Source organism: Gouania willdenowi, assembly GCF_900634775.1.
Source record: "Gouania willdenowi chromosome 24 unlocalized genomic scaffold, fGouWil2.1 scaffold_320_arrow_ctg1, whole genome shotgun sequence".
In the NCBI taxonomy this organism is placed as follows: domain Eukaryota; kingdom Metazoa; phylum Chordata; class Actinopteri; order Blenniiformes; family Gobiesocidae; genus Gouania; species Gouania willdenowi.
In genome coordinates, this window is record NW_021144848.1 from 2,887,386 (window position 1) to 2,912,823 (window position 25,438).

The following is a 25,438-nucleotide window of genomic DNA, read 5'->3' on the forward strand; positions in this document are numbered from 1 at the left end:
GTGAATAATAAATAAATAAAATGAATTAATACAAATGTTTTATATAAACACAACATATTTAACAATGTATTAATAATTTATTAATATACCCAAACGTACAATAAATAATAATAATAATAATAATAAAATGATCTAAACTGAACTACAAGATACTGTTTGTTAGTTTATTACTATTATTTAGTTTATTACTATTATTATTATTATTATTATTATTATTATTATTTTGTTACTTTATTTAATTTCTAAATAGAAAACATTTACACAACAATAAGTGGCAGTGCAAAAACAATGACACACTAAATTAGAGACAAATTTACTAAAGATACCAAGAATACACAAAAATAGAGAACACAGAAAATGACAGTAAAAAAAACACCGAAAACCACAATAAAACACACAAAATGAGACGAAAAACATACGCAACTCCTAGAACCACACACAATAAAAACACGCTAAATAAGAGACACATTTACTAAAGAAAAAACATGGATTGAAAATAAACTATTAGACAACAATAAGTGGCTGTGCAAGGTAATATTTACATAATGTAAAACATAGTCAGCGGAGCTGGAACTCGACACCTGTGATTGGAGCGCCCTCCCTGTGACGTCACCACCATAACACGGAAGCAGAGCAGACGTCGGTGTGTGAGGGAGAGAAACCGACACGGACGGAGCATCATGGCGCTGATTCCCTCGCAGGTCCTCCGGGTCGCCATCCTGCTGGCCTACTTCTCCATCCTGTGTCACTACAAAGCTCTGGACATGCCGGCCCACCAGACCTACGGCGGCAGCTGGAAGTTCCTCACCTTCATCGACCTGGTGAGCAGAGCCGCTGCTAACCTGCTAACCTCTGAGCAGGTGTAGCGGATCAAACGGTTTCCCGGTCATCCTGGATCCTCAGGCGGGAAGCGCGCGCAGCTTCAGCGGACAATAATGGAAGCAAATTCTCATTAAATTTACGTTTTCTACTCAGATACAATTTATATTTATTATATATAATGTTTTTTTTATTTACTTTGTTAGACACATCATTTAAAGTTAGTTATGGTTTATTATTTATTTTAAACAAATCAGTTCAACAAACCTAAATTGTACAAAAAATAAAATATATAAATACTTTGTTTTGTACTACCATAAAAATATCATATATTCATTGATACTTTATATTCAGAGCTTTTTAGTTCCACAAAGTGATGAAAACCTTATTCAAAAATCACCTTTAAACCAGAGGTAAGCAACTATTATCACAGCAGGGCCGAAAAAATGTGTTTGATCAGAGGGGCCACACAATCAACATTAATGTCAGCATTTAGAATAATGAGCAATCTGAGCTTTAATACAGGAAAGAACAAATAGTTTTTATTGTTATTTTGTGTATTTTTCTGCCGTTCTGTGTATGTTTGTTGTCTTGCTCATCGTGAGGCATTTTGTGCATTACTGTTGTCCTTTTGTGTATTTTTTCTGTAAAATAGATGTTTTTTGGAGTCATATTGTGTATTTGTGTTGTCATGTTGCTTGTTTGTTAGTACTGTGGGTTTGCAGACTCATTTTTCTTGTCTTTTTGGTGTACTTTTGTTGTCAGTTTCTGTAATTTTGTATATTTTTTGTAGTAATTTTGTGTAATACTGTTGTCGTTTTGTTCATTTTTGTAGTAGTTTTGTGTGTTTTGGAGTATTTCCTGTGTTTTTATCTTGTATTTTACTGTATTTTCCTGTAATGTTCTAATTCTTTGTATTTTTTTATGTACTCTTGCCCTTCTTTTGTGTGTTTTTTCTGTCATTTTGTACATTTACTTTGGGGGCCGCATAAAATTAGGCCGAGGGCTGCATGTGGCCTCTGGGCCACCAGTTGCCTATGTCTGCTTTAAACTGTGTTTTATTGTGAAAACTCAACTTTATTCATATTTACAGCCACATTTAGAGAAAGTGAAAAAAAGATGGCTGTAAAATTTGAGATTAAAATCCTACTGTCACAAGAAAATAAATCAGAATACTACATTAAAAAAGTGTATGTTTACGTGAAACAAAACATGAGAATAAAGTCTTAATTTAATGGAAATTGCTGTCATTTAACAGAAATTAACCTTTTTCTGTTAAAATAAAAGAAGGAAATACTTGATTTTAATTAGTATCACATATAAGAATATGTGCATCTTTAGTCTGCTGTCAATATTTATTTCTCCAGCTTTTTCTTCTCATATTTACAATTTTATTTTCATATTAAGACTTTTTTCTTATAATATGAAAAGTTTATTCTCAAAGTCTAAAATTTCAATCCTCAGCGTGACCCTGAAACGCTGCTGTATGTTTACAGCTAATATTTGACCTTCTATATTTATAATCTATAAACATAAAACGTAGCTGTGTTTGTTGTCAGTTGAAACACACAAAATGAGACAAAAACACACAAAACAACAAAAAAAACATAAAATGAGACAAAAACACACAAAACAACAACAAAACATAAAATGAGACAAAAACATACAATATCACACAAAATGACAGTAAAAACCACAACAAAATGAGGCAAAAACACAATATCACACCAAAAGCAAAACATGAGTCATCAGTATCATCACTTTTAAACAAATATGCACCTCTTTAGTCTGCCGTCAATATTTAATTCTAGAATCCAGCTTATTCTCTTAAAATTACATCTTTATTCTCATTATAAAGATATTAAATATTAAAAGTTTATTCTTGAAGTCCTTATTGTGGCCCTAAAACGCCATCGTATTAGTTTCCAGCTAATATTAGGGCTTGTATATTTGTAAAACGTAGCGGTGTGGCGTTATAAAACATATGAAGCGTGGCTGAAACGCTTCATAATGACCTCATTGAGTCAGCAGAGGAATTAGATTTAGGGCGAAGCTAATGGGAGCTAGCGGACGCACACTGCCACCATTCATCCACTCACACACGCACTGAACGAGTCAATTACAGCCATCGCCATGTTTAGCTAACGTTTAGCTAACGCCTGGCTTTGATGAGCCTTTGAGTCCATGATTCCCTCAGATCCACCATTCAAACAGGTTTGTGTACATTTGCAAGTGAAGATTATTCTATTATTATTTCAGAAACAATAATTATATCGTTATTAGTCAAATAACATCACACTTGTCTGATCAGATCAAAGCACTGTCGCTGGAGATGAATAATCATCAGTAGAACACACTAAATGAGACAAAACACACTAAATAAAAGACACATTTACTAAATATGCCAGGAACAACACACAAAAATAACATGAGAGAATCACATCAAAATGATATTAATAACAATAAAACAAAGTCTCACAAAATGACAGTAAATACATAAATATTAATCAATCAAGAAAATACCCAATATACAACAAAACAAAGTAAGACAAAAAAAAACCCAACACACAAAATGACAGTAAAAACACACAAAACAACAATAAAACAGACAGTAACAGTCTCTGATTGGTGGTGATTCTAATGCTGACATGAATGTTGGTCATGTGACGTCACATTGCTGTACTATGAAGCTAGATTAGCTCTTATCGCGCTAACGCCCAGGATTTAATCAGTGTGTGCTGGACAGTGGAGCTAAATCACCATGGTAACTTAGGCTGAACGACTAACCTGGTCTGGACCAGGTTTTTGTTCTGGATCAGATGTGAGCGAGTACTAAAGCCTCGCCTCCTGACCAATCAGTTCTGTTAGAAAACGACCTGTTTAATAAAAGAAGGATCATTGTGTGAACACGTCACAATGAGGATCTGATGTGACGCTGACAGGAGAGAGAATATATTACATTAGTCATCTGATGTGCGTCGGACGCTTTGATTAATGAATTACTTTCTTTATTAATTAATGAATGAATGTATTGTGTGGTGACGCTGAGAGCCTCAGTCCTGTAGATAATATATATAAATATATTCCACCATATGATGTAGGCTGATCTGTATGAACGCAGGATTAGAGACACATTAATTCCTGCATTAATTACTTCCTGCTTTTACTGCAGCAACAGTGTTGTTTTTGGTGTGAATTATGGATTTTAATTCTTCATATTTTTAAAGAATTATTCCTCCATTGTGACGTAAATTAATCTCCAGTTTCTCCTTGATTGTGATTGGTCTGACACTGCCATCTCCGCCCGCTGTCACTAGAGCGCACACGTAGCCAGACTGAAATCAACACAGTTCACTTGGTGAGTTGTAATCTAGATTCATAGGACAGCTTCTGTCTGACGGACAGTGTTTGGTTAGGTGAAGCTAACGGAGGTTAATCCAGGATGAAGTTATCTAGCTTCATAGTACAGGCCCTTCCTGTCTGCTGTGCTAACATGTTGTTGTTGTTGCCGTAGGTGATCCAGGCTGTGTTCTTCGGTCTGTGCGTCCTCATAGACGTTTCATGTCTTCTGACCAACGGCGGCGACGCCCGAGAGCAGGAGAAACAGCTGAGGAAGCTGATTGCACTCAGAGACTGGATGATGGCTGTGTTAGCGTTCCCCGTAGGAGCGGTAAGACACACACACACACACACCTCTGTGAGTGAGAAAACACTATCCCATCATGCTTTGCTGCATCAGACAGACAGAGGGTGACCCTGGATTTCCATTGGGTGCGTATCTTCTCAGAAACATCTCAGCTGCGTAACTTCAGCCCGTCAATCCACACCGCCTCCTGTTTTTCTGTGTATCTGTTGCAGCGATGACTCAGATTTCACTAATTCACGTGTAATCGCCCCAAACGTGTGATTCAACCATGGATAAATGCAATATTTATATGTGAAATCCGATTTTAAAAGTGCTTGAATCAGGCCAACCATGGTATCAACAGAAAGGTCTGATTCCCCTGAGTCCAAAAATGTGCTTGGTTTTCTGGTAAAGTTTGAATTGCACCGACTAGAGTAGAAAAAAAGTTAATTTTTTTCTAAAATGTTGACTCAGCGAACAGGTTTTATTCCCTGTGGTCATTTTCAGATAGAGTCTGAAATGGGCCCACTGGGGCCCACTGGGGCCCGGAAGGTCTGTGTTTTTTTCTACCAGGGGTAACCTCAGTCATTGGATAGTCAACGATCCGCTTTGAACACGGAGTATTTTATTTTGAAAATAATCTGGATATTTTATTCTGCGTCCATGTACTACTTCCTGTCTTAAACGGGCTTGTTTTTGTTAGCTTGCTGCAGCGTCCAGCAGAAATAGAAGGGCTGCAGAGAACTCCAGCATGACTCAGCAGATACAGAGCTGTGCTGGTACAGATTAGCATGCAGTGGAAATTGACACCTATTAGCTGTGTTGCTGTTATGAATCTAGTGGAAATCACTGTTAGTGTGTAAACTGCTTCATGCAGAGCATCAGCTACTTAGTTAGAAGTTAGCTTTAGCTTAGCTTAGCTTATTAGAGTGACTGAACCCCAAACCCACTTTTTTCTGCTGAATACATATTTATTTGGGTATTAAAGTCTGTGTAAAGCAGAAATAAATGTGTGTTATGAGTTTGTCACACCACAGAAACATGTCATTGACGACTGAGCCACATTTCAAAGATGAAAACAATATAAAGTATATAAACTTAGGTCTCAAAATCATGGAAAAACAAGCCCTGGGGGCGTGTCAGTTAGAGGAACCACGCCCACACATGGGAAGGTGCCTCTGTGTATTAACCCTAACCCGATGGGAGAGAGCAGCATCGATAATGCTAAACCATTGGTTTTCCAAAAGTGGAGGGATCGGGTCAAACAAGGTGTCAGTGGTAAAGTCTGAACTGTGCCCCCTAGAGGTGAAACACACCATCGCGGAGCAAAAAAAGTGCCCATTTCATGGAAAACGTGGCTCCAGCGGATGCGTTTTATTCCCAACATGTGGTTTGTTTTTTTGATGGCTCTGTTACGTAACACGGCTATGATTTTTGACCCGCCCATTAAATCCTGAACACAGAAATTTTAAACAGTTTGTGATGTTTAGCTTCATAATTATATTATAAATGGCTTTGTACATGTTTTATGACCTGTTTAAATTGCTTTTTTTATTCTAGTTCCACTAGAGGGTTTATAAAGCTTTGTGTGTATTTACAGACACATCTATGCTGTGTGTGTATTCCCGTCTGTCTCTGTGTGTGTGTGAGGTAGTGGCAGAGCAGGGCTGTTTGCCCCTGAGTGGTGTCTGTAAGGCTGTGATTGTGTGTGTCTGTGGTTGTAGTGACGCACCTCTGCTTATGAACTCGCTGTGTGTGTGTGTACAAACACATCATTGTGTGTATTACCGTCTGAGTGGGCGTGTCTCACTGCTACAGCGTCTGAGTGGGTGTGTCTCACTGCTACAGCGTCTGAGTGGGCGTGTCTCACTGCTACAGCAGTAACTTAGCCCATAATCAAGGCGTTGTTTTAATGCCCCCCCTAGTGGCAGCTCAGCAGAAAGCTGAGTTTCATTTCCTGATCAGAATAAAATCAATCATCCTGTGCTGTGATCGTGAGCCCTCTGCTCACAACTGATGCTAATATGCTAATAAGCTAATAATTGTGTGTGTTTGTTTTCTTCTGTGCAGTTTGTTGTGGTCACTTTCTGGAGTCTCTACATGTACGACAGAGAACTGGTTTATCCTAAACTACTGGATAACTTCATCCCTCAGTGGCTCAACCACGGCATGGTGAGGCTCCGCCCCCTAACCCTGTGTGTGTGAGAGAGAGAGATGGATCGGTTGCCATAGCAACATTGCTAAAGGCCACAACAGCCATGATCATGTTGACAGGAATTCTGTGTGTATGTGATCACTGTTTGTTTTCCCTGGTTGTCATGACGACAGCCTGATGAGAGGCGTGTCTCTGGGTTTGAACAATGAAAGCTGCAGGATTCTAAAGTTCAGTGTGAAACTGGATCCACTTAACTTTACATTTTAAGCAATAAAAATAAATATGCACAAGAAAAAGCATTTGTGCATATGGAGAACAATTAAAAAATTAATGAATAAAGTTGTGTATAAACTTCAAAAATATTTATTTGCTCTTTGAAATTGTGATAAATGTCACCTTACAATCGATTAATCAATATTTTTACCCACCCCTATAATGTAGGACAGACATGTGGCCCCCAAAGTTAACACACAAAATTACATGAAAATACACAAAACAGCAAGAATACATTAAAATATACCAAAAAATACAGTAAAAGACAAGAAACACACAAAAATACTACACGAATAGAAAAAAAACTCCAAACACAAAACGACAACAAAAATACAGAAAATGACTGAAAGAACCAACAAAAATACAGAAAATGACTGAAAGAACCAACAAAATACAGAAAATGACAAGAAAAACACTGAGAAAGAATGACTCGGCAAAACAAAAACACACAATATGACTCCAAAAGAGAGACACAAAATAACAGAAATTCATAATGATTTCAAAAGTGATCAATTTTACAGGAAATACACCAAAAACTCCAAATAACACAAAATGACTCAAAAAACATACAAAAGTGCAAAAAGACAATAAAAACACCAGAAAAATGACATATATATAAATATATAAACACAGGCTTGTTAAATATAAACCAAAGTCTCAAACTATGAAATCTCACATGAACGCTGTTCTGCTCTCATCCTCCTGAAAACATAGAAAAATACCTTTTACAATATTTAACTGAATTAATTCCTATTTAGTGAAGTTTAGTTTCATTAATCACATTAAATCAGTTAAAGTTGATCAAACAAACGTAGGACGATGAAGGATTTTCACAAACGTTCTAAAAGGAAATAATAGTTTAGACGCCTCATTACTTTAACTTATCCAGTCTCACGCCACGTTGTGATGATCAGCTGACATCCAAACAACCACATGACCTCTGACCCCTCCCTCCCAGACGTCTGAGGGATTTTCCACGGGAGGCAGAAAACAAACCGCCAGAGAGAACCCGCAAACCATGGGAGAGAAAGTGTTCTTTAGCCATAACAGAGCTCTGGAATTCCTCTGAGGCATGCTGGGTAAAAAGTGCAGCGTCAGCATGTGTGTGTGTGTGTGTGTGTGTGTGTGTGAACCTATCATTTGGACCCCCAGGGAGAGAGACGACGTCTCCCACTTTAAACCATGTGCACATATTTCAGTCTGACCTCTGCCAAACCTTTCAAAATAAAACTCTGAGCCAATGGGTTCAACAAGACTACAAAATAAAATGATTATCCAGTAAAAGTAGAGAGTAGCTGTTCAGAGTAGAAATAAAGGTGTTGTTTACACAAACTGACTCTAAAAATACACAAACTGACAGAAAATGACTATTGAAATCTATTTTTTCTATTATTCTTAATAATTATTATTTTTTTCAAGTATTAAATCTTTCATAGAACCTTCCAGAGTTCCTTTTCCTTCTTACGTTGTTATTGAGGAGGAAGTCCAGGTTTTTCAGGTCAATCTGTCGTGTAGTTCTATAAACGTCCACCAGAGGGTGCAGGTGGAGACTTGATTTGAACGCTTCATTGATGACTTCCTGTGTGTGTTCATGACTCAGCACACCACCATCCTCCCCTTCGTCCTCATTGAGATGAGAACCACCCACCACCGCTATCCCAGCAGGCCGTGGGGTTTGGCCGCCGTGGGCAGCTTTGGCGTTGGATACATCCTCTGGTAACGCAACGTCTGCGTTTCACGTGTGTTTGGAGACTTTGTGATGAGGATGTGTAACTGTGTGTGCGCGTGTCCAGGACGTGTTGGGTCCACCAGGTGACGGGTGTGTGGGTGTACCCTGTACTGGAGCGCATCACGCCGATGGCCCGCGTCGCATTCTTCAGCGCCATGATGGCCGTGATCGCAGTGTTCTACGTACTCGGAGAAATACTCAACAACTACATCTGGAATCACACGCACACAGGTACGTACACACACAGAGGTGCACACGAACTGGTACACGCATGCATGTGGGTACGCACACAACAGGTTACACACACAGTTACATGCACGGTTACACACACAAGCACGGGTACATGCACACAGGTACAAACGCACGAGGATGACGAGGAGAATCTAACTTCATTTGTTTCCTCACAGAAAAGGTCAAAGGTGAATGATCTTCTCCGTGCATCATCATCCTCCAATCAGCCTCGACGGACGAGTTAAGCCCCGCCCACCAGAGGACAGCACAACAGCAGTAACCTCTTTGGAACGTGAAGACAAACCACTTTAATTTAAACACCTGATGTATATATATTAACGTTTGCTCCTGTTTTATACGCTTTGTGTTTGTGTTGATTTATCGATGATATGCGTTACCAAAATAAACATGGACCCCCGACATAGATAGGACGTGTACACACACACACACACAGACACGAAAGACTTCAGGAAACCTTCAATAAAAGCTGAAAGTTTGTGAACGATGACTTTTTTTCAACGTTTTCACTGGACTCCACCTCCCACAATGCATTGCACCAAACACTTCCAACCAGTGTTTACAGCTGAGGTCAAGACTTTCAACCTTTTTACATATTTTGCAGACTCATCATCTAATAACACCACAATTATTATGTTTAATTCACTTAATTTAATAATCCAATAACTTTGATTAATTCATGTAATTAATTCTGATAAATCTCATTTCATACTTCTGTGGTAGAAAAGTTAGTGATCACATAAATATGCATGTTTTTTAATACATCATAAATATACATTGTCAACAATAACATGCAGCCTTCAGTCTAATTGTATAATGTGACAAAGTAAACGCACAAAATGATTTTAGAATACACAAAACTGCAAGAATACACCAACAAACTAAAAAAAATACAGTAAGACAAGAAAAACGCAGAAAATACTCCAAAAACACACAATACTACTACAAAAATTTAACAAAACAAATACACAAAAACTCCAAATAACACAATACGACAAAAAATACACAAAATGAATCAAGACATGTACAGAAAGACAAGAAAAAATGACTCAGCAAACCCACTGTACTACAAACACACAACACAAGTACACAAACTCGACCAAAAATCTAAGTTTACACAGAGGTTTGATTACCTCAGTGGTAGAATCATATATCATGTTATCATAAAATGAATTGTAGATATCTAAAATAAACTTACTAATAATTATATTTTTAATATCTGAAATGACGTTCTCACTACTTACAATCCCAAGATGACTTATTACAGATATCTGAAATGTAAGAACACGTATGTAAGTCAATGAGACATTTGGACTAGTTGCAATAAAGTTACAGAAATCTACAATGAGTTTCCACTTGGAATTACATGTTAAAACTGAATTATAGATATCTACAATTATCGTTACTTATTAGATGGCTTTTTCGTTATGTGTGTGTTTTCTGTGAAGAATGAAAGTCGTTTCTGCTCAACATTCTCTGTAAAGCAAAAGTGACCACAAGGATTTATCACAGGAGCCAATTACACACTGTGTGTGTGTGTGTGTGTTCTACATTTAGCTGCTCTGTCAGCTATAATTTAAAGTCTAAATTTAAATCTAAAACAATCCAAACATCAAGTTTACAAATCTTTCTGAAATATTTTAGTAACATTTCTCCACATTTTCTTTAATTGCGTTAAGCGGTTGTTGTGCATCGAAGCAGCCACAGCCGGCAGTGACTGGACCGTTCACACACGAGACCAGATACAGGCGTGGACAACTCCAGCCCTCCAGGGCCGGAATCCTGAGACCTTTAGACGTGTCCCTGCCCCATCACACCAGCTTCTGCATTAGCATGATAACCAGTTATTCATTTAGTTCAGGTGTGATGGAGCAGGGAGACATCTAAGAGTCTCAGGAGGACTGGAGTTGTCCAGAACATAGAGTAGGACAGATAGTTGGAGATAGACTCACCAGGGGACGAGACGTGCCCACCGTGGAGCCACATTAGCTTTACCTTCTGTCTGCTCTCCAATGCTAGCATGGGGCTAACAGCCTAGGTGTCTGCTTCTACCAATCAGCAAACAGCTGTGGTCCCTCCCCTTTTCTGAATGTGAGCTCATAGCAGCACTGCCCCCCGGTGGTGGGAGGACCCCCCAAAAACACACGAGGACGGTAAAGTAGCGCTTACTAAAATAAACAACTTTTTGCAACATTTAGAAACAAAACATGTTTAAAAAAACGTGATTTTTTTTTTAACGCTACTTTTGACCAGATTTACAGCAATATGTGATTTTTTTTTCTTGTAAATGTTTTTATAATTTAAATGTTAAATCTAAATCTAAATGTTAAATGTAAATCCTAAATCTAAATGTTACATTAAAATATAAATGTTAAATGTAAATCCTAAATCTTGAATCTAAATGTTACATTTAAATATAAATGTAAATCTAAATGTCATGGGTGAAAGTAAATAATTAGCTAATATGCAAATTCACTAGAAGTACCAAAATAAAAGCTAATTTAACATTGCCATTATATTTTTACGAGAAAAACAATATCACAAATATTATTTCAAATATGGTCAAAAGTAGCATAAAAAACTTACGTACATGCGTTTTTTTATACGTTACCAAAAGTTGCCGTTTATTTTAGCATGCGCAACTTTACAATCGTTGCTTATATTATTATTTTGTTTCTAAATCTGTTCATTTAATAAATGTGAGAATATTGATCGTTTGTTTGCTTTGTTTTTAATTATCACAAACACACAAAAAACAACAACGACAACAGAGAAAAGTGTTCTGTAGAAAAATAAACGTCCCAGCAGCAAATTGTCAAATTATCCTCGTCTTCTTCGTTGGTTGTAAAAAAATATCTGAACGTTGCTGACTAAGCGTTTTATCAGTCACAATCAGAAGAAGAAGAAGGGACGGTCGGTGGCTACGCCGTCGGTGGCCTCGAAGAATCTGAACACACACACACACACACACACACACACACACACACACACACACACACACACACACACACACACACACACACACACACACACACACACACACACACACACACACACACACACACACACACACACTAATAATATTAGTAATAATAAAAATAACAGTAATAGTAAAATAATAACAGAAATATAATAATATTCATTATGATAACATTAATAATACAAATAATAACAGTAACAGTGATGTCATCAGAGTTCCAATCAGAATGTTCTGATGATGTCAGTCTGAAGGGCACCATCAGCCAATAGAGTGCGGCCCTTCGTAGGCTGCAGCATTTGTGTGAACTGGAACAATAAGCACCCCTGCACTAAGAAATGTTAAATGATTTAAATATCAATATCTAAACATCTGCTGCAGCCAAAGTCTCACTCTGAACTGAGCTCAAAACTTGAGAGCGGCTCAACTAGTCTGGAGCACTCTGATGGTCTATCCTATTCTGTTTGTCCTTCTGTTCACTAACCCTAACCAGTAGAACCAGATATTCTCCACCTCTGAACCTGGTTCTAACAGTGATTTCTTCCTGTAAAAAAGAGGAAGTTTTTCTTCCCACAGTCGCTAAATGCTTGTTCATGTGGATCTTGAGTTCTTTCTTTCTTATTGACTCTACATTTGTTTTCTGTGCTTTAAACATCATAAAGTGTTATTTGGGCTTCATAAAAAGTGTTTTTTTCATTGATTCCATTAATCATTAGTCAGAGGGTGATTTGCTCCTTTCTTACTACAGGGTGAACACAAACACCTCGCTACAATATGATGACGCGTTCCCACTTTGATGATGAATTTGACCCTGCACTGAGCTGGAGAAGCCACGCCTCCAGGAAGCTGTCTGTCATGATTGACATAGACAGACACGCCCACGAAGGTGAGCATGTCAGCGTCCTTCACACAGTCTATGTATGTACCGGTGAACGCCCCGCCCCCACGCTCTGTCTCATGTTTATAAAGCAGCATGAGCTCAGCTACTGAGTGGGTGGGAGGATGGTGGGCCGTCCTCTAGCCCTACGTCACCGTGCGGGGAGGAGGAAGTCCATGTCCCGTCTGTAGACACGCCCACTCATGAATATGCATAAGTAGGACGTAAATCAGCCTGTTTGTGTAGAGTTGGTCAGAAAGTGACTTTTCAGAGGCTAAAACTGAAAAACAGGTGGTTCTTAGAACAAATGGAGATGATGGTGAGTGAGGGTAAGTTTACTGCACCAAGTACATAAAAAACACATCACACACACACACACGCACGCACTCACACTCACGCACGCACACGCACACACACACACACACACACCTTTGTGCAGAGCGTTGGTTTTTATTCGACTTCCTTCCAGTGACGTGAATCCTCCGTTAGTTTCTGATTCTGATGGATTCACTAGATCACAGGTTACCACGACGATGGGCCCTCGGCCCCCTTTCAGGTGGATCTGGATGCTGTCCTACACACACACACACACACATTTATATTTCCATAGAATGATATACATAATATAAAATGCTAATATTGACGATGAAAACCTCTGAGGGGGGGGGCACGTCCAGCTTGGTTTCCTCTGGAGCTTTAACCACCAGCACCGTTTGGTTGTGGAACGCTGACAGACGACTGATGTCAGCGTGACTCACGTAGGCTAACGTACACATCCAAGATTAAAGATCAACCACTTCCTGTTTCCTGTCACACTCACTCACTCACACGTGCTGTCCCTCAGACAGGCACACACCATCGCTAAGCAGTTTAGTGTAGTTTCGTGTGTTCTTAGTGTAGTTTTGTTGTAGTTTAGTTCATTTTTAGAGTAGTTTGGTGTTTTTTTTGGTAATTTAGTGTAGTTTTGTTTGTTTTTAGTGTAGTATGGTGTGATTTGTTGGAGTTTGAATTGTAGTTTGGTGTTTTTAGTGTAGTTTTGTTGTAGTCTGTTGTAGTTTGGTGTGTTTTTGGTAGTTTGGTGTAGTTTTAGTTGTAGTTCATTGTAGGTTTTTAGTGTAGTTTGGTGTGTGGTAAAGGATATGCAGAGTTCTTCTTGTCGTCCGTCAGGTTGAAGAGTTGCTGAGCACAGCTTTTGATCAGCATGTCCAGTCGTTCCTCCACCAACCTCAGGTTGTCTCGCTCCGTCCTGGACTCGCTGCACAGCAGGAAGTCAGAGATGGACAGCGTTCCGCTGCACAGGAAGTACAACGTTAGAGCACAGGAAATACAATGTTAGAGCGTTCCTCTGCACAGGAAGTACAATGTTCCTCTGCACAGAAAGTACGTTAGAACGTTTCACTGCACAGGAAGTACAACTTTAGAGCGTTCTAGACAGGAAGTACAATGTTAGAGCGTTCCTCTGCACAGGAAGTACGTACGTCCAGTGGATGTGTGTGGGCGACTTCCTGTGGATGAGTTTTATGCTGTTCATCATGTTGGTGATGTCATAAACTCTCTGTCTGGTGGTGTGCAGACGGTTCGTGGCCTGGAGGAGGTCCAACGAACCGTCAGGAGACGCTAACATTAGCCTCAGGAAACGCTTAGTCAGCACGCCCACTGACTCTTCTGCAGAGAGAGAGAGAAAAAAAAACGAAAGAGAGAGTGAAAGAAAAAGAAATCCGAAAGAAATAAAAAGAAAGTGAAAAAAGAAAGAGAAAAAAACAAAAGAAAAAGCAAAAGAAAGAAAGAGAGTGAAAGAGAAAGAAAAAATGAAAGAAAAAAAGAGATTAAAAGAAAGAGAGAAAAAGAAAAAACGAAACGAATAAAGAGTGAAAGAAAAAGAAAAAAGAGATAGAAAGAATGAAAAAAGAAAAAGAAAAAATGAAAAAAGAAAAAGAAAAAATGAAAAAAGAAAAAGAAAAAGAAAAAGAAAAAGAAAAAGAAAAAGAAAAAGAAAAAGAAAAAGAAAAAGAAAAAGAAATAAAGAGAGAATTAAATAAATAAAACACCTTTATGTTTGTTATTAGATGCTGTACTGCCTTCCTGTGGTTGTATGAACACATTACATCTGTGTGTGCGTGTGTGTGTGTGTGTGTGTGTGTGTGTGTGTGTGTGTGTGTGTGTGTGTGAACCTTTAGTTTCTTTCCTCCTTGGGTTCATGTCAGTCGTCTCAGGGACAGATGAACTACAGACAGAGCAGAAATCAATGTTTGATCAAATATAAAAAATGTAATAAATATATAGCGTGTATCTGGTGGTGAGCAGTCGGTTCGTGGCCTGAAGTCGGTCCAACTCAGGAGGTCCATATAGATCAGTGGTTCTCAAACTTTTGTCTCTAGTTCTTTCTCTTGTTTCTGACTCCATGTCCTCCCTTTATGTTCGACTACAACATTTGGCTTAAAAAACTATTTAAAAACATCTATAGATCATAATGATGGAATGAATGAGTAATATCACACATTTTAAAGAATCTCATTGAGTAAATAACTCAAAATAAACAGTATTTAATGCAGTGGTTCTCAACCTTTTTTTAATGTATTTTACTTGAACTAGAATCACAAAGTGAAAGTATAGAAATATAGTTAAGTTAGTTAAAGATTGTGTTTTAATTAAAAATAATAATAATCATTACAAAATTTCAAAAGTCAAGAAATTTCACGTGACCCCATTTAAAGGGGACATATCATGTTAAACCCACTTTTTTAGCCCTTAAATGCATTTTGTTGTATATTTAGAGTGTTTAGAAGTACAGAAAAATTCAAATTAGTCTCTTTAGGTGCTCCATTGATATATTTATATTCTGTTTTCGTCATATTTTTCAATCTGTTTAGATTTTTCTATTCTCTATTACGTTTTTTGAACAATAACGTCACAGTATTTGCAGCAGAACTGCCAAATTAGTACATCAACTCCAGGCCCAAAACTTTGAGCAATCCGCCATTTTTATTTCTCGCTTTTATTTTGTAGTCCAAGCTCAAAGATGCTGAAGTTACGAGAGGATAAGTCAAAATGTTGGGTTGTTGGATGTAGTAACCCACACGCTTCATTACAACGTCTCCCAGCATCAGAACCTTTTCAAAGTGTCTGGTTGAGTTTTATTTTTTATAGAAATGTACCACATCTGTGGATAAGGTCATTTTTGTGTGTGTGAAGCACTTCAATGATGACTGCTTCATCAACCTCCACCAGTATAAAGAAGGATTTACAGAAAGACTTTGTCTGATTGAGGGTTCAATTCCTTCTATCTTTGGAGACGACGAACAGAGCACTTCGGTAAGCTGTAAATAACGCTAAAAAGTGTGATGATAAGACGTCCCTGTCATTGTTTTGTTAGCATTAGCAGTTGCACCGTCTTCATATGTTAGCGCTGTGTGCTCGTTTTAGATCCTTGATGATATGGCCTACGTGATTTAATTTAAGTCTAAAGTTTTCATTAGTCATTTCATTTTGACGTTTTTGTCTTTGAAAAGACTATATTAAAATGCTTTTCGTGACGTTAGCTTGGCGCTAGCGTTAGCTCGGTGCTTGTGTTAGCTCACTTGTTAGGGTTCTGCAGGTTCATCATCTTCATCTTCATCTCGCTCCGCTGGGTCCGACTCAGGCTTGAACATGTAAGGCTGGATGGACAAGTCTAACGTTGTTGACATTTTGTAAATATCGTGTGAATAAACATTTTCTGCACCGCTAAATAATTGTATCTCTTCTACCAAACTACAAAAATGGCCAAACAGGGTGGAGTTGTCATCTCTGCAACCTGGAGAGGGGGCGGGGTATGAAGTGTCTCATTTGTGTCTCATTTGCATTTAAAAGCATGATATGTCTCCTTTAGAGGAGACATATCATGCCTTTAAATCCTTCCTTTTTACATATAAATCATACAGTTGTGGTCTATATAAAGCAGAACTGCAATGCTTGGGTCTGAATTCCTCATTATTATAGCTCCACCCCTTTTCTGCTGTGCTTCTGAGAGCAACTCCGTTTGGTGCTGTCTCTTTAAATGCAAATGAGACACTTCATACCCCGCCCCCTCTCCAGGTTGCAGAGGTGACACTCGGTTCAACTCCACCCTGTTCGGCCATTTTTGTAGTTTGGTAGAAGAGATACGATTATCTAGCGGCGCAGAAAATGTTTATTCACACATCTTTGTCGTTTCCAAAGATAGTGTGGACCTGGAGTTGATGTCCTAATTTGGCAGTTCCGCTGCCAATACTGTGATGTTATTGTTCAAAAAACGTAATAGAGAATAGAAAAATCTAAACAGATTGAAAAATATGACCAAAACAGAATATAAAGATATCAACGGAGCACCTGAAGAGACTAATTTGAACTTTTCTGTACTTCTAACCACTCTAAATATACAACAAAATGCATTTAAGGGCTAAAAAAGTGGATTTAGCATGATATGTCCCCTTTAAACTCCAGGCGACCCCACATGGGGTCCCAACCCCAAGGTAGAAAAACCTTGATTCCGTCGTTCCTGAATAGATTTATTTCTATAGTTTTTATCATCTCACGCCTGGGGTGGGACCAAGAATCACAATTTAATATTTGTTAATTTTACTCTCTCTCTCTCAAGTACCCTATGTAGTGCCATCGCGTACCCCCATTTGAGAACCATTGATATACAGTGAGTGTGTGCGTGTGTGTGTTGCTCACCTCTGTGTGTCAGTGTGTGTTTTCTCTATTTTATTGACCTGTAAATCAAAGCACAAACACTGTTTATAGTCAGACACTTATTATTACTAGTGAGGATACAGGAGACGTCCTCACTATTCACACTTTTTTTCTTTCATCTGCGCTACCTCCTCCTACACAGTTTGTCCCATTTTGACAAATAAACTATCAATAAATTCAGAAAGTTCACAGCTAATGCTAAGCTAATGTTAACATTAAGCTACTGCTAACACTAGGTTAATGCTAACGCTAGGTTAATGTTAATGCTAGGCTATTGCTCACGCTAGGCTATTGCTAACGCTAGGCTAATGTTAATGTTAATGCTAATGCTAACGCTTGGCCAATGCTAACGCAAGCTAATGCTAGCGCTAGGCTAGAGGTGGGCGATATGGAAAAAAACCATATCGTAATTTATTTGTAAAATCGTGATTTTTTTCATTGAAATCCTTTAGACTATTTTAAAGTCTTTAAAGACTTTTTCCTTCATTAAGACTGAAATGTGATTAAATGATGTAGTGTTGCTTTTTTCAGGGCAGAAAGTAGTTGAAAGTAGTTTTTAAAGTAAATCACATTCAGGACACTGTCTCTTTAAGAATGTGTAAACAGCCCCGTTAGCTGCAGGAGAGACAGAGAGTTAGTTAGAGAAGAGAAACACATGCAGTAGGGATGTAACGATTCACTCAACTCCCGATACGATTCACAATACTGGGTTCACGATTCTCTCACGATTTGTTTTACACAATGGGAATGTAGGCAAATGATGACTGAAAGATATTCCTTTATTTTTTTGGGGAAAAAAAATGTTTTCATTGTCAAAAGAATCTCTTGATAAACTTGTCAAAACAATGCAATTTAACTAAAAATAAATCTTGAATGAAATAAATAAAGGAATAATACACATGAAGAAGAAGCCTATTCATTTAAATTCTGGTTATATAGTAAACAATGCAAAACTGCATAATAGTTCTTTTTCTTTCTAAAAGTGCAACAGAAAATGTATTTTGTGCCTTAACAATAAGCCAAATCAGCATTATCAGTACGCATGCGCGATTCCCGGGTCAATATATCCGGGTCAGAGTTCACGACTGCCCAGCGTGTCAACAAAGCCCCTGTCTAGCGGAACAACCGGCTACTTATACGGACTTTTAGGCATTTACTTTGCTTAAGGTCGTTTTAAGGCAATATGCCAGGGTCCCATTGTTCAGTGCGTGGCTGTTCCAACGGTACACGTGGGCTTAATACGTGGATGAAAGAGTTTTGCCCCGTTCACGAGTGCAATAAAGGAACCTCACGATGTATATGCGACCTGCCATACGTACTCATCCCATTTCCTACTGAAAGAAAAGATCCAGAACGTCGTGCCGAATGGATTAAATCAGTAAGTTTGACATATACTGTACTACATTAAAGCTAACTAGTAAACTAGTATATAAATATTATATTGTGGTGTACATGTTAGAGAGGTGTCTCTCACCCAGCAGGTTTCGGGGGTTTGTTGGCGTCCTTTTCTTTCTCGACACAATATGCCCGATCCCCCCAGGATCAACTGTCAACATCGATCTCGAGCAGAGATTTATAATCAAGGTTGACAGCCTCTCGTTCCTGCTGTTTTGTAAAGGGTTAGGGTTATATAACTATAGGCGCTTTTTGAAATGACAATGCCCAAGCGAGGGCCACCAGTTCTTTCTTCCTCTTCCCAGTAACAACGTGTCCACGTCTCTTACAATATTCTTTTAAAACATCCACTTTACAACGCGCAAAATATTCAATATCTTTGTCAGACTCGGCCATGTTTACGTTTCATGATACGAGCTAGGCGGGAGCTGGGTAGTCCTGACCTTTGACCCGGACCAGCATGCTTTGCGCGCAGCGAGATGCCGAATCCGCTTATTGGACTTTAAAAAAATAGTGTTTTCACTGATTTACATCAGATACTTGTTTGGACCAGCAGAGGACGCTGGTAACCCAGTGGTCGGTTGGCATGCAGAAATTCTTGCAGTGAAGAAGAGATGCTATGCTAGCAGACAGAGCTAATAGAAAAATTTGACTTTTACAGATATTCACGTAATATTACAGATATTCTTTTGGTGCTAAAGGGGTAAGGAATCATTTAAGAACATGTTTAAGAGTAGAAGACGGACAGAAAGAAAGTAGTAGCAGATTCTGCCCACCGGGTACACTGCTGGACAAGAGAAAGATAAATATATAGTGCGGTTCTACGATCTCCGTGATTTTTTAATCATTTTTAATGGATTCAGATTTCATAGAGTCCTGTTGTTTCTTGTAAGGGAATCGTCTAAAAATAATGATGGACATAAATAACAACACTTCAGTTTAAAGTAACAGGATGCTAAATTTTTTGCTCACATTATCAACACTCAATATGTAATCAATATAAATATGGCACATATTAGGTTTATCTGACTCTGATTGTTTTATTACATAAAAATAATAATATAATAATATTAAAAACGATGTGTTGAGGTTAAATGAGCAATGGTTGAACCTTTTAACATGATGGTTATCATGAGGCTTCTGCAGAGCTAATACTAACCAGCTAATGCTAACGAGCCAATGCTACATGGTGGTGGACGGTGGACAGTGAACCACAGCTTTAGAATATCTACGTCTGTGATAAAGTTGCAGTAACGTCTTTATTATTAAAATATATTTTAAAACATCCATATACAGTCTGCTGTGATTAAATTACACAAGTTATTTCCTCGTATCAATACAATCGATTGATTACCTTTTAAAACGACTTTAGATCAATCAATGTCATCAGGAAGGACAACTAGCCGAGCATAGATGGATGTAGTTGGATTGTAGGTATTTAAATCAATTCATAGATCTAATGGATGAATTGTTACAGTCTCATTTAATAATGATTGATTTTTAATTTTTCCGCACATTTTTTTAGGGATTCCCATTTTCAATATTTGTGGAAAACAAACACAGAAATTCACTTCCTGAAATGCAAATAGCAATATTATGTTCATTTTATTTTTTTATAAAAACAAACAGAAAGTGCAGCAATCTGAAACTGAATATTAATATAATATACATTATATACATTTACACACAATTAGTCTCCATTGAATAAACTCCTTATAACACAAACTGAGATAAGATAACCTAAGTTGATCTAGTTTAGCGTGTTTATATTGTAGTTTAGTGTATATTTTTGATGTAGTTTAGTGTGTTTTTTGTTTTTTTTTGGTGTGTTTTTTGGTAGTTTAATGTAGTTTGGTGTGTTTTTAGTGTAGTTTGGTGTAGATTTGTTATAGTTTGGTGTGTTTTAATATGTTTTTAGTGTACTTTGGTGTAGTTTGGTGTGTTTATAAAGTATTCTTTTGAGCTTTTAGTGTAGTTCGGTGTAGTTTTATTGTAGTTTAGTATGTTTTTCATGTAGTTAAGTGTGCTTTGGTAGTTTATTATAGTTTATAGAACAATACCTCTTGGGCGCCCCAAATAGCAGGTTGGGGGTATGTGGTCGGCTCAGGCTTGGCTCGGGGGGCGTGCGTGGGCCTGGGATGCATGCTATGGGGTGATCATCAGCCTGTGGCTGGCTGCCTCTGGGGAGGGTGTATCGTGAATGTCCGAATCACCCTATGATCCAGAGGAACACTACGGATGATGGATCCGAGGCCTTTGCTTGCTGTGAAAGTGTGTGCGTGAGGGAGGAGGCGTCCTGTTCCCTGGGTTAGGCTCTTTTATCAACTTTTGTACGTGCTCGCACAAAAAGGATATTAACATCTTGTCTTGTGTTTTGGAATCTATCTGGTGTGTCTTCTGTGTAGTTTGGTGTGTTTTAGTGTAAATAAAGAAGGAGCGAAAGAGATTAGATAATCTAAGATGGTCTAAAACAGGCTAAACAAAGATACAGTAAAATAAGTTGATACTTCTACAGAGAACAGGAAGCTCTGACCTGCTGTACTGGGAATGATGGGAGCGCTGGAGGAGAAGAAGGCTCCACTTTTACAGGAAAACTTTCACTTTCCACCGTTTCCTCCTTCTGCTCTTCTTCCTCCTCCTCCTCCTCCTCCTCCTCCTCCTCACCCTGCTGCTGCTCCTCATTCTGCTGCTGCTGCTGCTCCTCCTCCTCTACATCCTGCTCCTCTTCCTCTTCCTCCTCCTCCTCCTCCTCCTCCCACGGGCTGATCATTCCCAGTCCGTCCATGCAGTGAGGCATGATGGGAATGGCGTCCGCAGTGACCCCTTCCTTACACAGGTGCTCTGGGAGGAAATGATCCTCACAGATCAAACGCTGCTCATCATCATCATCAGCAAGGTCCTCATGGTGTTTGTCAGCCTCCCTGAGCGCAGCTAGCCAGACCTGCACAGTGCACACACACATTAATTAATCACACACACATTAAAATAACCACACACACATTGATTAATCACACGCACATTAATCACATGCACGCCAATCAATCACACGCACAACAATTAATCACATGCACGTTAATTAATCACATGCACGTTAATTAATCACACGCACAATAATCAATAACCCACATGATAATTAATCACATGCACAACATGATAATGGAGCTAAATGAAAAAATAAAACACGCCCACTCTGCCTATTTCTCTGATCTTGTTTCACGAAATAAGAAAAACCTTAAAGTCTTGTTTGAACCTATTGAAAACCTTGTTCCACCCCCACCGCCCCATGTGTCCTTGCACACACAGGATGACTGCAATCATTTTTTGAAATTCTTTGCAAACAAAGTACAAGACATCAGGGCCAGTATCACTTCTCCCTCAGTTAGCTTTTGAACTACTGTAGCCCCTGTGAGCTCATGGTCCTCCTTCACTCCTGTCAGCCTACAGGATGTTCAGGTTTTAGTGGGAAAAATGAAACCCACATCGAGCCCAGCGGACATTGTTCCCACTCCACTGCTCTTAAACGTTTTTGATGATGTCGGCACCTGGGTGGTAAAACTGATAAATCTCTCACTTCTATCTGGCTCGGTCCCCAAATTTTTAAAACATTCTGTAATGAATCCCATTCTTAAAAAGCCTAATCTGGATCCCGGGGACCTATAAACTACAGGCCCATATCTAAACTTCCGTTCATTTCAAAAATCATGAAAGAAGTGGTTGCTAAGCACCTGACCTCATTCATGGTACAACATGATTTTATGATAAATATCAATCTGGTTTTGGATCAATTCATTCCACTGAAACTAGTCTTCTGAAAGTTTCTAGTGATGTGATGATGGCCGCTGACTCTGGTCGTTACACAGCTTTGGTTTTACTTGATCTGACAGCTGTATTTGATACTGTAGATCACAGTATACTGGTTGATCCACTCAAATCTGAGATGGGTTTTCTGGTGCTGTTCTCCAGTGGTTTACCTCTGGTATAAAAGGAAGAACTTTTAATGTTGCTTTTAACGATGTAATGTCTAACGTGTCTGAAGTGTCATGTGGAGTAGCCCAGGGCTCTGTTCTGGGGCCTGTTTTGTTTTTGTTGTACCTGATGCCTCTTGGTCGGTTGATCCGTGGTTTTGAAAATGCGTCTTATCATTTATATGCAGATGATATTGAGCTGTTTTGCTCTTACAATGATTCTGTGTTTCACTTCTTATCTGAATTCCAGGAATGTGTATCTGTTATCAAAAACTGGTTGACTTTGAATTATCTGCAGATTAATTCTGGCAAAACAAAAACTCTGATCATCGCTCCGGATAAAAAGATCCCTTTGATCAAGAACTCCCTTGATGATCTGGGATCATCTGTGAAAAACATCTGAAGACTGCGCTTTTCAGAAAGGCTTTTGGTTAAATTGATTTTAATTTTAATTAACCCTTTATGATGTTCCTACTGTTGCTTTAAATTATCTTGTGTTTTATTATCCTTTTGTCATGTTGCTGTTGTTTTAGTTTCATTTTTGCCTGTACAGCACTTTGTGATTTTATTTGTGAAAAGCGCTGTAGAAATAAATTTACTACTACTACTACACGACAAATAATCACACGCACAATAATCAATCACATGCACGTTAAGATTTTTGGTCATGTTGTTGATGATGTAATGTGCTTCTTGATGATTTTAAATTATTTTACCGATGATTTTAAACGATGTTCTTATAGATTTGAAGCTGTTGAATGTTTTCTGTTGCACTTTTTGATCATGTAAAGCACATTGAGTTGCCTTGTGTATGAAATGCGCTATACAAATAAATGTGCCTTGTTGCATGTTCATAACTTATTTAATTTTCTATTCGTCCAAAATCTGTATCTAAAGCCTTTTTTTTTAATCATTATTATAATAATGTGTGTCCTACGCTACGTTTCTCTCATAACATTTGATTATTATTCTGACTTTGTTTACCTCATATTATAGTAGATTTAGTGTTTGTGGGGTTTTATTGTTTTTGGGCCACTGCGTTTTTTGTGTTTTTATCTTTTTCCAAAAAGTTTCGTGTTTTCACTGTTAAAGTTTAATGTCGCTCCCTTTTATTATTTGTGTCCATGTAACATTTTATTTATTTATAATTACTTTTCATGTTAAGCGTACCTTTATTTATGAATTATTTATTACTGTTGTTGTGTATTGTGACGTATCTATATTTGTTTTTATTTATTATCTTCACACACTCTTGGTCCATACCTTTATTAATTATTATTATTATTATTATTATTATTATTATTATTATTATTATTTGTCAGTACCCTCAGGCTCGCCTGTACCATGTTTGTTGTTTATTCGTTAATTGTGTCCATAATTATTCGTTATTAACGTTCGTTATAAATGTATGTACCTTTATTCTCTCCCGGTCCTTCGGGAAGCTGAAGAATCTTTTCGCTTTAACGGACAACAGTCGGTTACGACATCCGGTAACGAAACACTTCACCATCCTCGGCTTTTCCTCATCGACCGACCACAGAAACGAGACGAACTAGAGACGAAAAAACACTCATAAAGTCACCAAAATTAAAGAAAAAAGGCCCGTTATCACAGTCACGGTTGTGTTTGATTCCGAGCGGAAATGAGCGGGAGACACCCGGAAGTAAAACCGGAGACTTCTTCTTCTTCTTCTTCTTCTTCTTCTTCTTCTTCTTGGGTTTTATGGCAGTTGGCAAAGTAAAAAGCGCATTACCGCCACCTACTGGATTCTAGGTGGACTAGTATTTAAGAGGACCAAAACTTGCAAAAAATAAATAATAAAGTAAATAAAGTAAATAACCCCTCCCCCTCCCATTAGACCCCAGACTTGAGGTGCTGTCATTTTCCCCCATGAATAATTAATTTAAAATGAGGTGCATTAATAGATTGCTCATATGTAACATCTTCTCTAACTATATTTTTGATTCTGTGGGACGATTAATTTCTTACTAAGATGCCATTACAGTGTGGAAAAAAATACAATTGAAATTAGCACAATTTCACAAACAAGCTTTAACTACCTGGAAGCTCATTTACAAACATAACTTCTCTCCAACAAACTGCATAATATAAAATAAAAAAATAAAAACATTGTTCTTCTCTAGATGGGTGTTATGCAATCACAGGAGTGCCAAAATTAAAAGCAAATGTATGTGGAAATATAAAGCAACTCAATAATACAAATTTGTAAATAAAAAGAAAATCAATAATAAAAATGTGGAAATATAGAGAATCAATAAGGAAAAAAATGTACAAATGTATATTCTTTTTCCATTTTGCGTTTGCTTTTTCCATGCAATGACAAAACAGAAAAAGCAAAAACAAAATGGAAAAAGAAAAATCCACATTTGTATATTTTTTCATTATTGATTTTCTTTATATTTCCACATTTTTATTATTGATTCTATTTTTATTTACAAATTTGTATTATTGAGTCGCTTTATATTTCCACATGCAATGACCTTTTAATTTTGGCACTCCTGTGATTCCATAGGGTGGAACATGGTATTATATTAGTTAAACAACTGTTAACTTACAAAGGTTTTATGTTAAACTGTGAAGAATTCCTACATTGGTTTAAGTTTCTGGTTCCACTCAGAGAATATACGATTGTTTTTGATG

General features: G+C 37.9%; 2 protein-coding genes across 2 annotated transcripts; one reads left to right on the forward strand and one right to left on the reverse strand.

The window, feature by feature from the left end:
• The first annotated feature begins 621 nt into the window (after positions 1-621).
• On the forward strand, positions 622-9,334 carry aig1 (androgen-induced 1 (H. sapiens)). The gene is made up of 6 exons (XM_028440521.1): positions 622-821; positions 4,334-4,489; positions 6,515-6,616; positions 8,473-8,588; positions 8,666-8,832; positions 9,009-9,334. Exons 1-6 carry the CDS (start codon positions 681-683, stop codon positions 9,026-9,028), a joined length of 702 nt encoding a protein of 233 aa, XP_028296322.1. The 5' UTR covers positions 622-680; the 3' UTR covers positions 9,029-9,334.
• Positions 9,335-11,472: 2,138 nt separating this feature from the next.
• e2f6 (E2F transcription factor 6) lies at positions 11,473-24,464 on the reverse strand. The gene is made up of 9 exons (XM_028440702.1): positions 24,192-24,464; positions 21,346-21,753; positions 17,400-17,437; positions 14,876-14,928; positions 14,183-14,369; positions 13,845-13,995; positions 13,358-13,471; positions 13,134-13,278; positions 11,473-11,797 (listed from the first exon to the last, which is right to left on the reverse strand). Exons 1-9 carry the CDS (start codon positions 24,285-24,287, stop codon positions 11,772-11,774), a joined length of 1,218 nt encoding a protein of 405 aa, XP_028296503.1. The 5' UTR covers positions 24,288-24,464; the 3' UTR covers positions 11,473-11,771.
• Positions 24,465-25,438: the final 974 nt, after the last annotated feature.

Excerpts from the sequence above, each read along its gene's own strand:
- aig1 (XM_028440521.1), top strand. The coding sequence starts at position 681 with ATGGCGCTGATTCCCTCGCAGGTCCTCCGGGTCGCCATCCTGCTGGCC. Across the intron at positions 822-4,333 it reads TCCTCACCTTCATCGACCTG|GTGATCCAGGCTGTGTTCTT; the intron begins GTGAGCAGAGCC and ends TTGTTGCCGTAG. Across the intron at positions 6,617-8,472 it reads AGTGGCTCAACCACGGCATG|CACACCACCATCCTCCCCTT; the intron begins GTGAGGCTCCGC and ends TTCATGACTCAG.
- e2f6 (XM_028440702.1), bottom strand. The coding sequence starts at position 24,287 with ATGGTGAAGTGTTTCGTTACCGGATGTCGTAACCGACTGTTGTCCGTT. Across the intron at positions 13,472-13,844 it reads ACGACAAGAAGAACTCTGCA|TTAGCCTACGTGAGTCACGC; the intron begins TATCCTTTACCA and ends TGGATGTGTACG. Across the intron at positions 11,798-13,133 it reads AACCAACGCTCTGCACAAAG|ATTCTTCGAGGCCACCGACG; the intron begins GTGTGTGTGTGT and ends GTGTGTGTTCAG.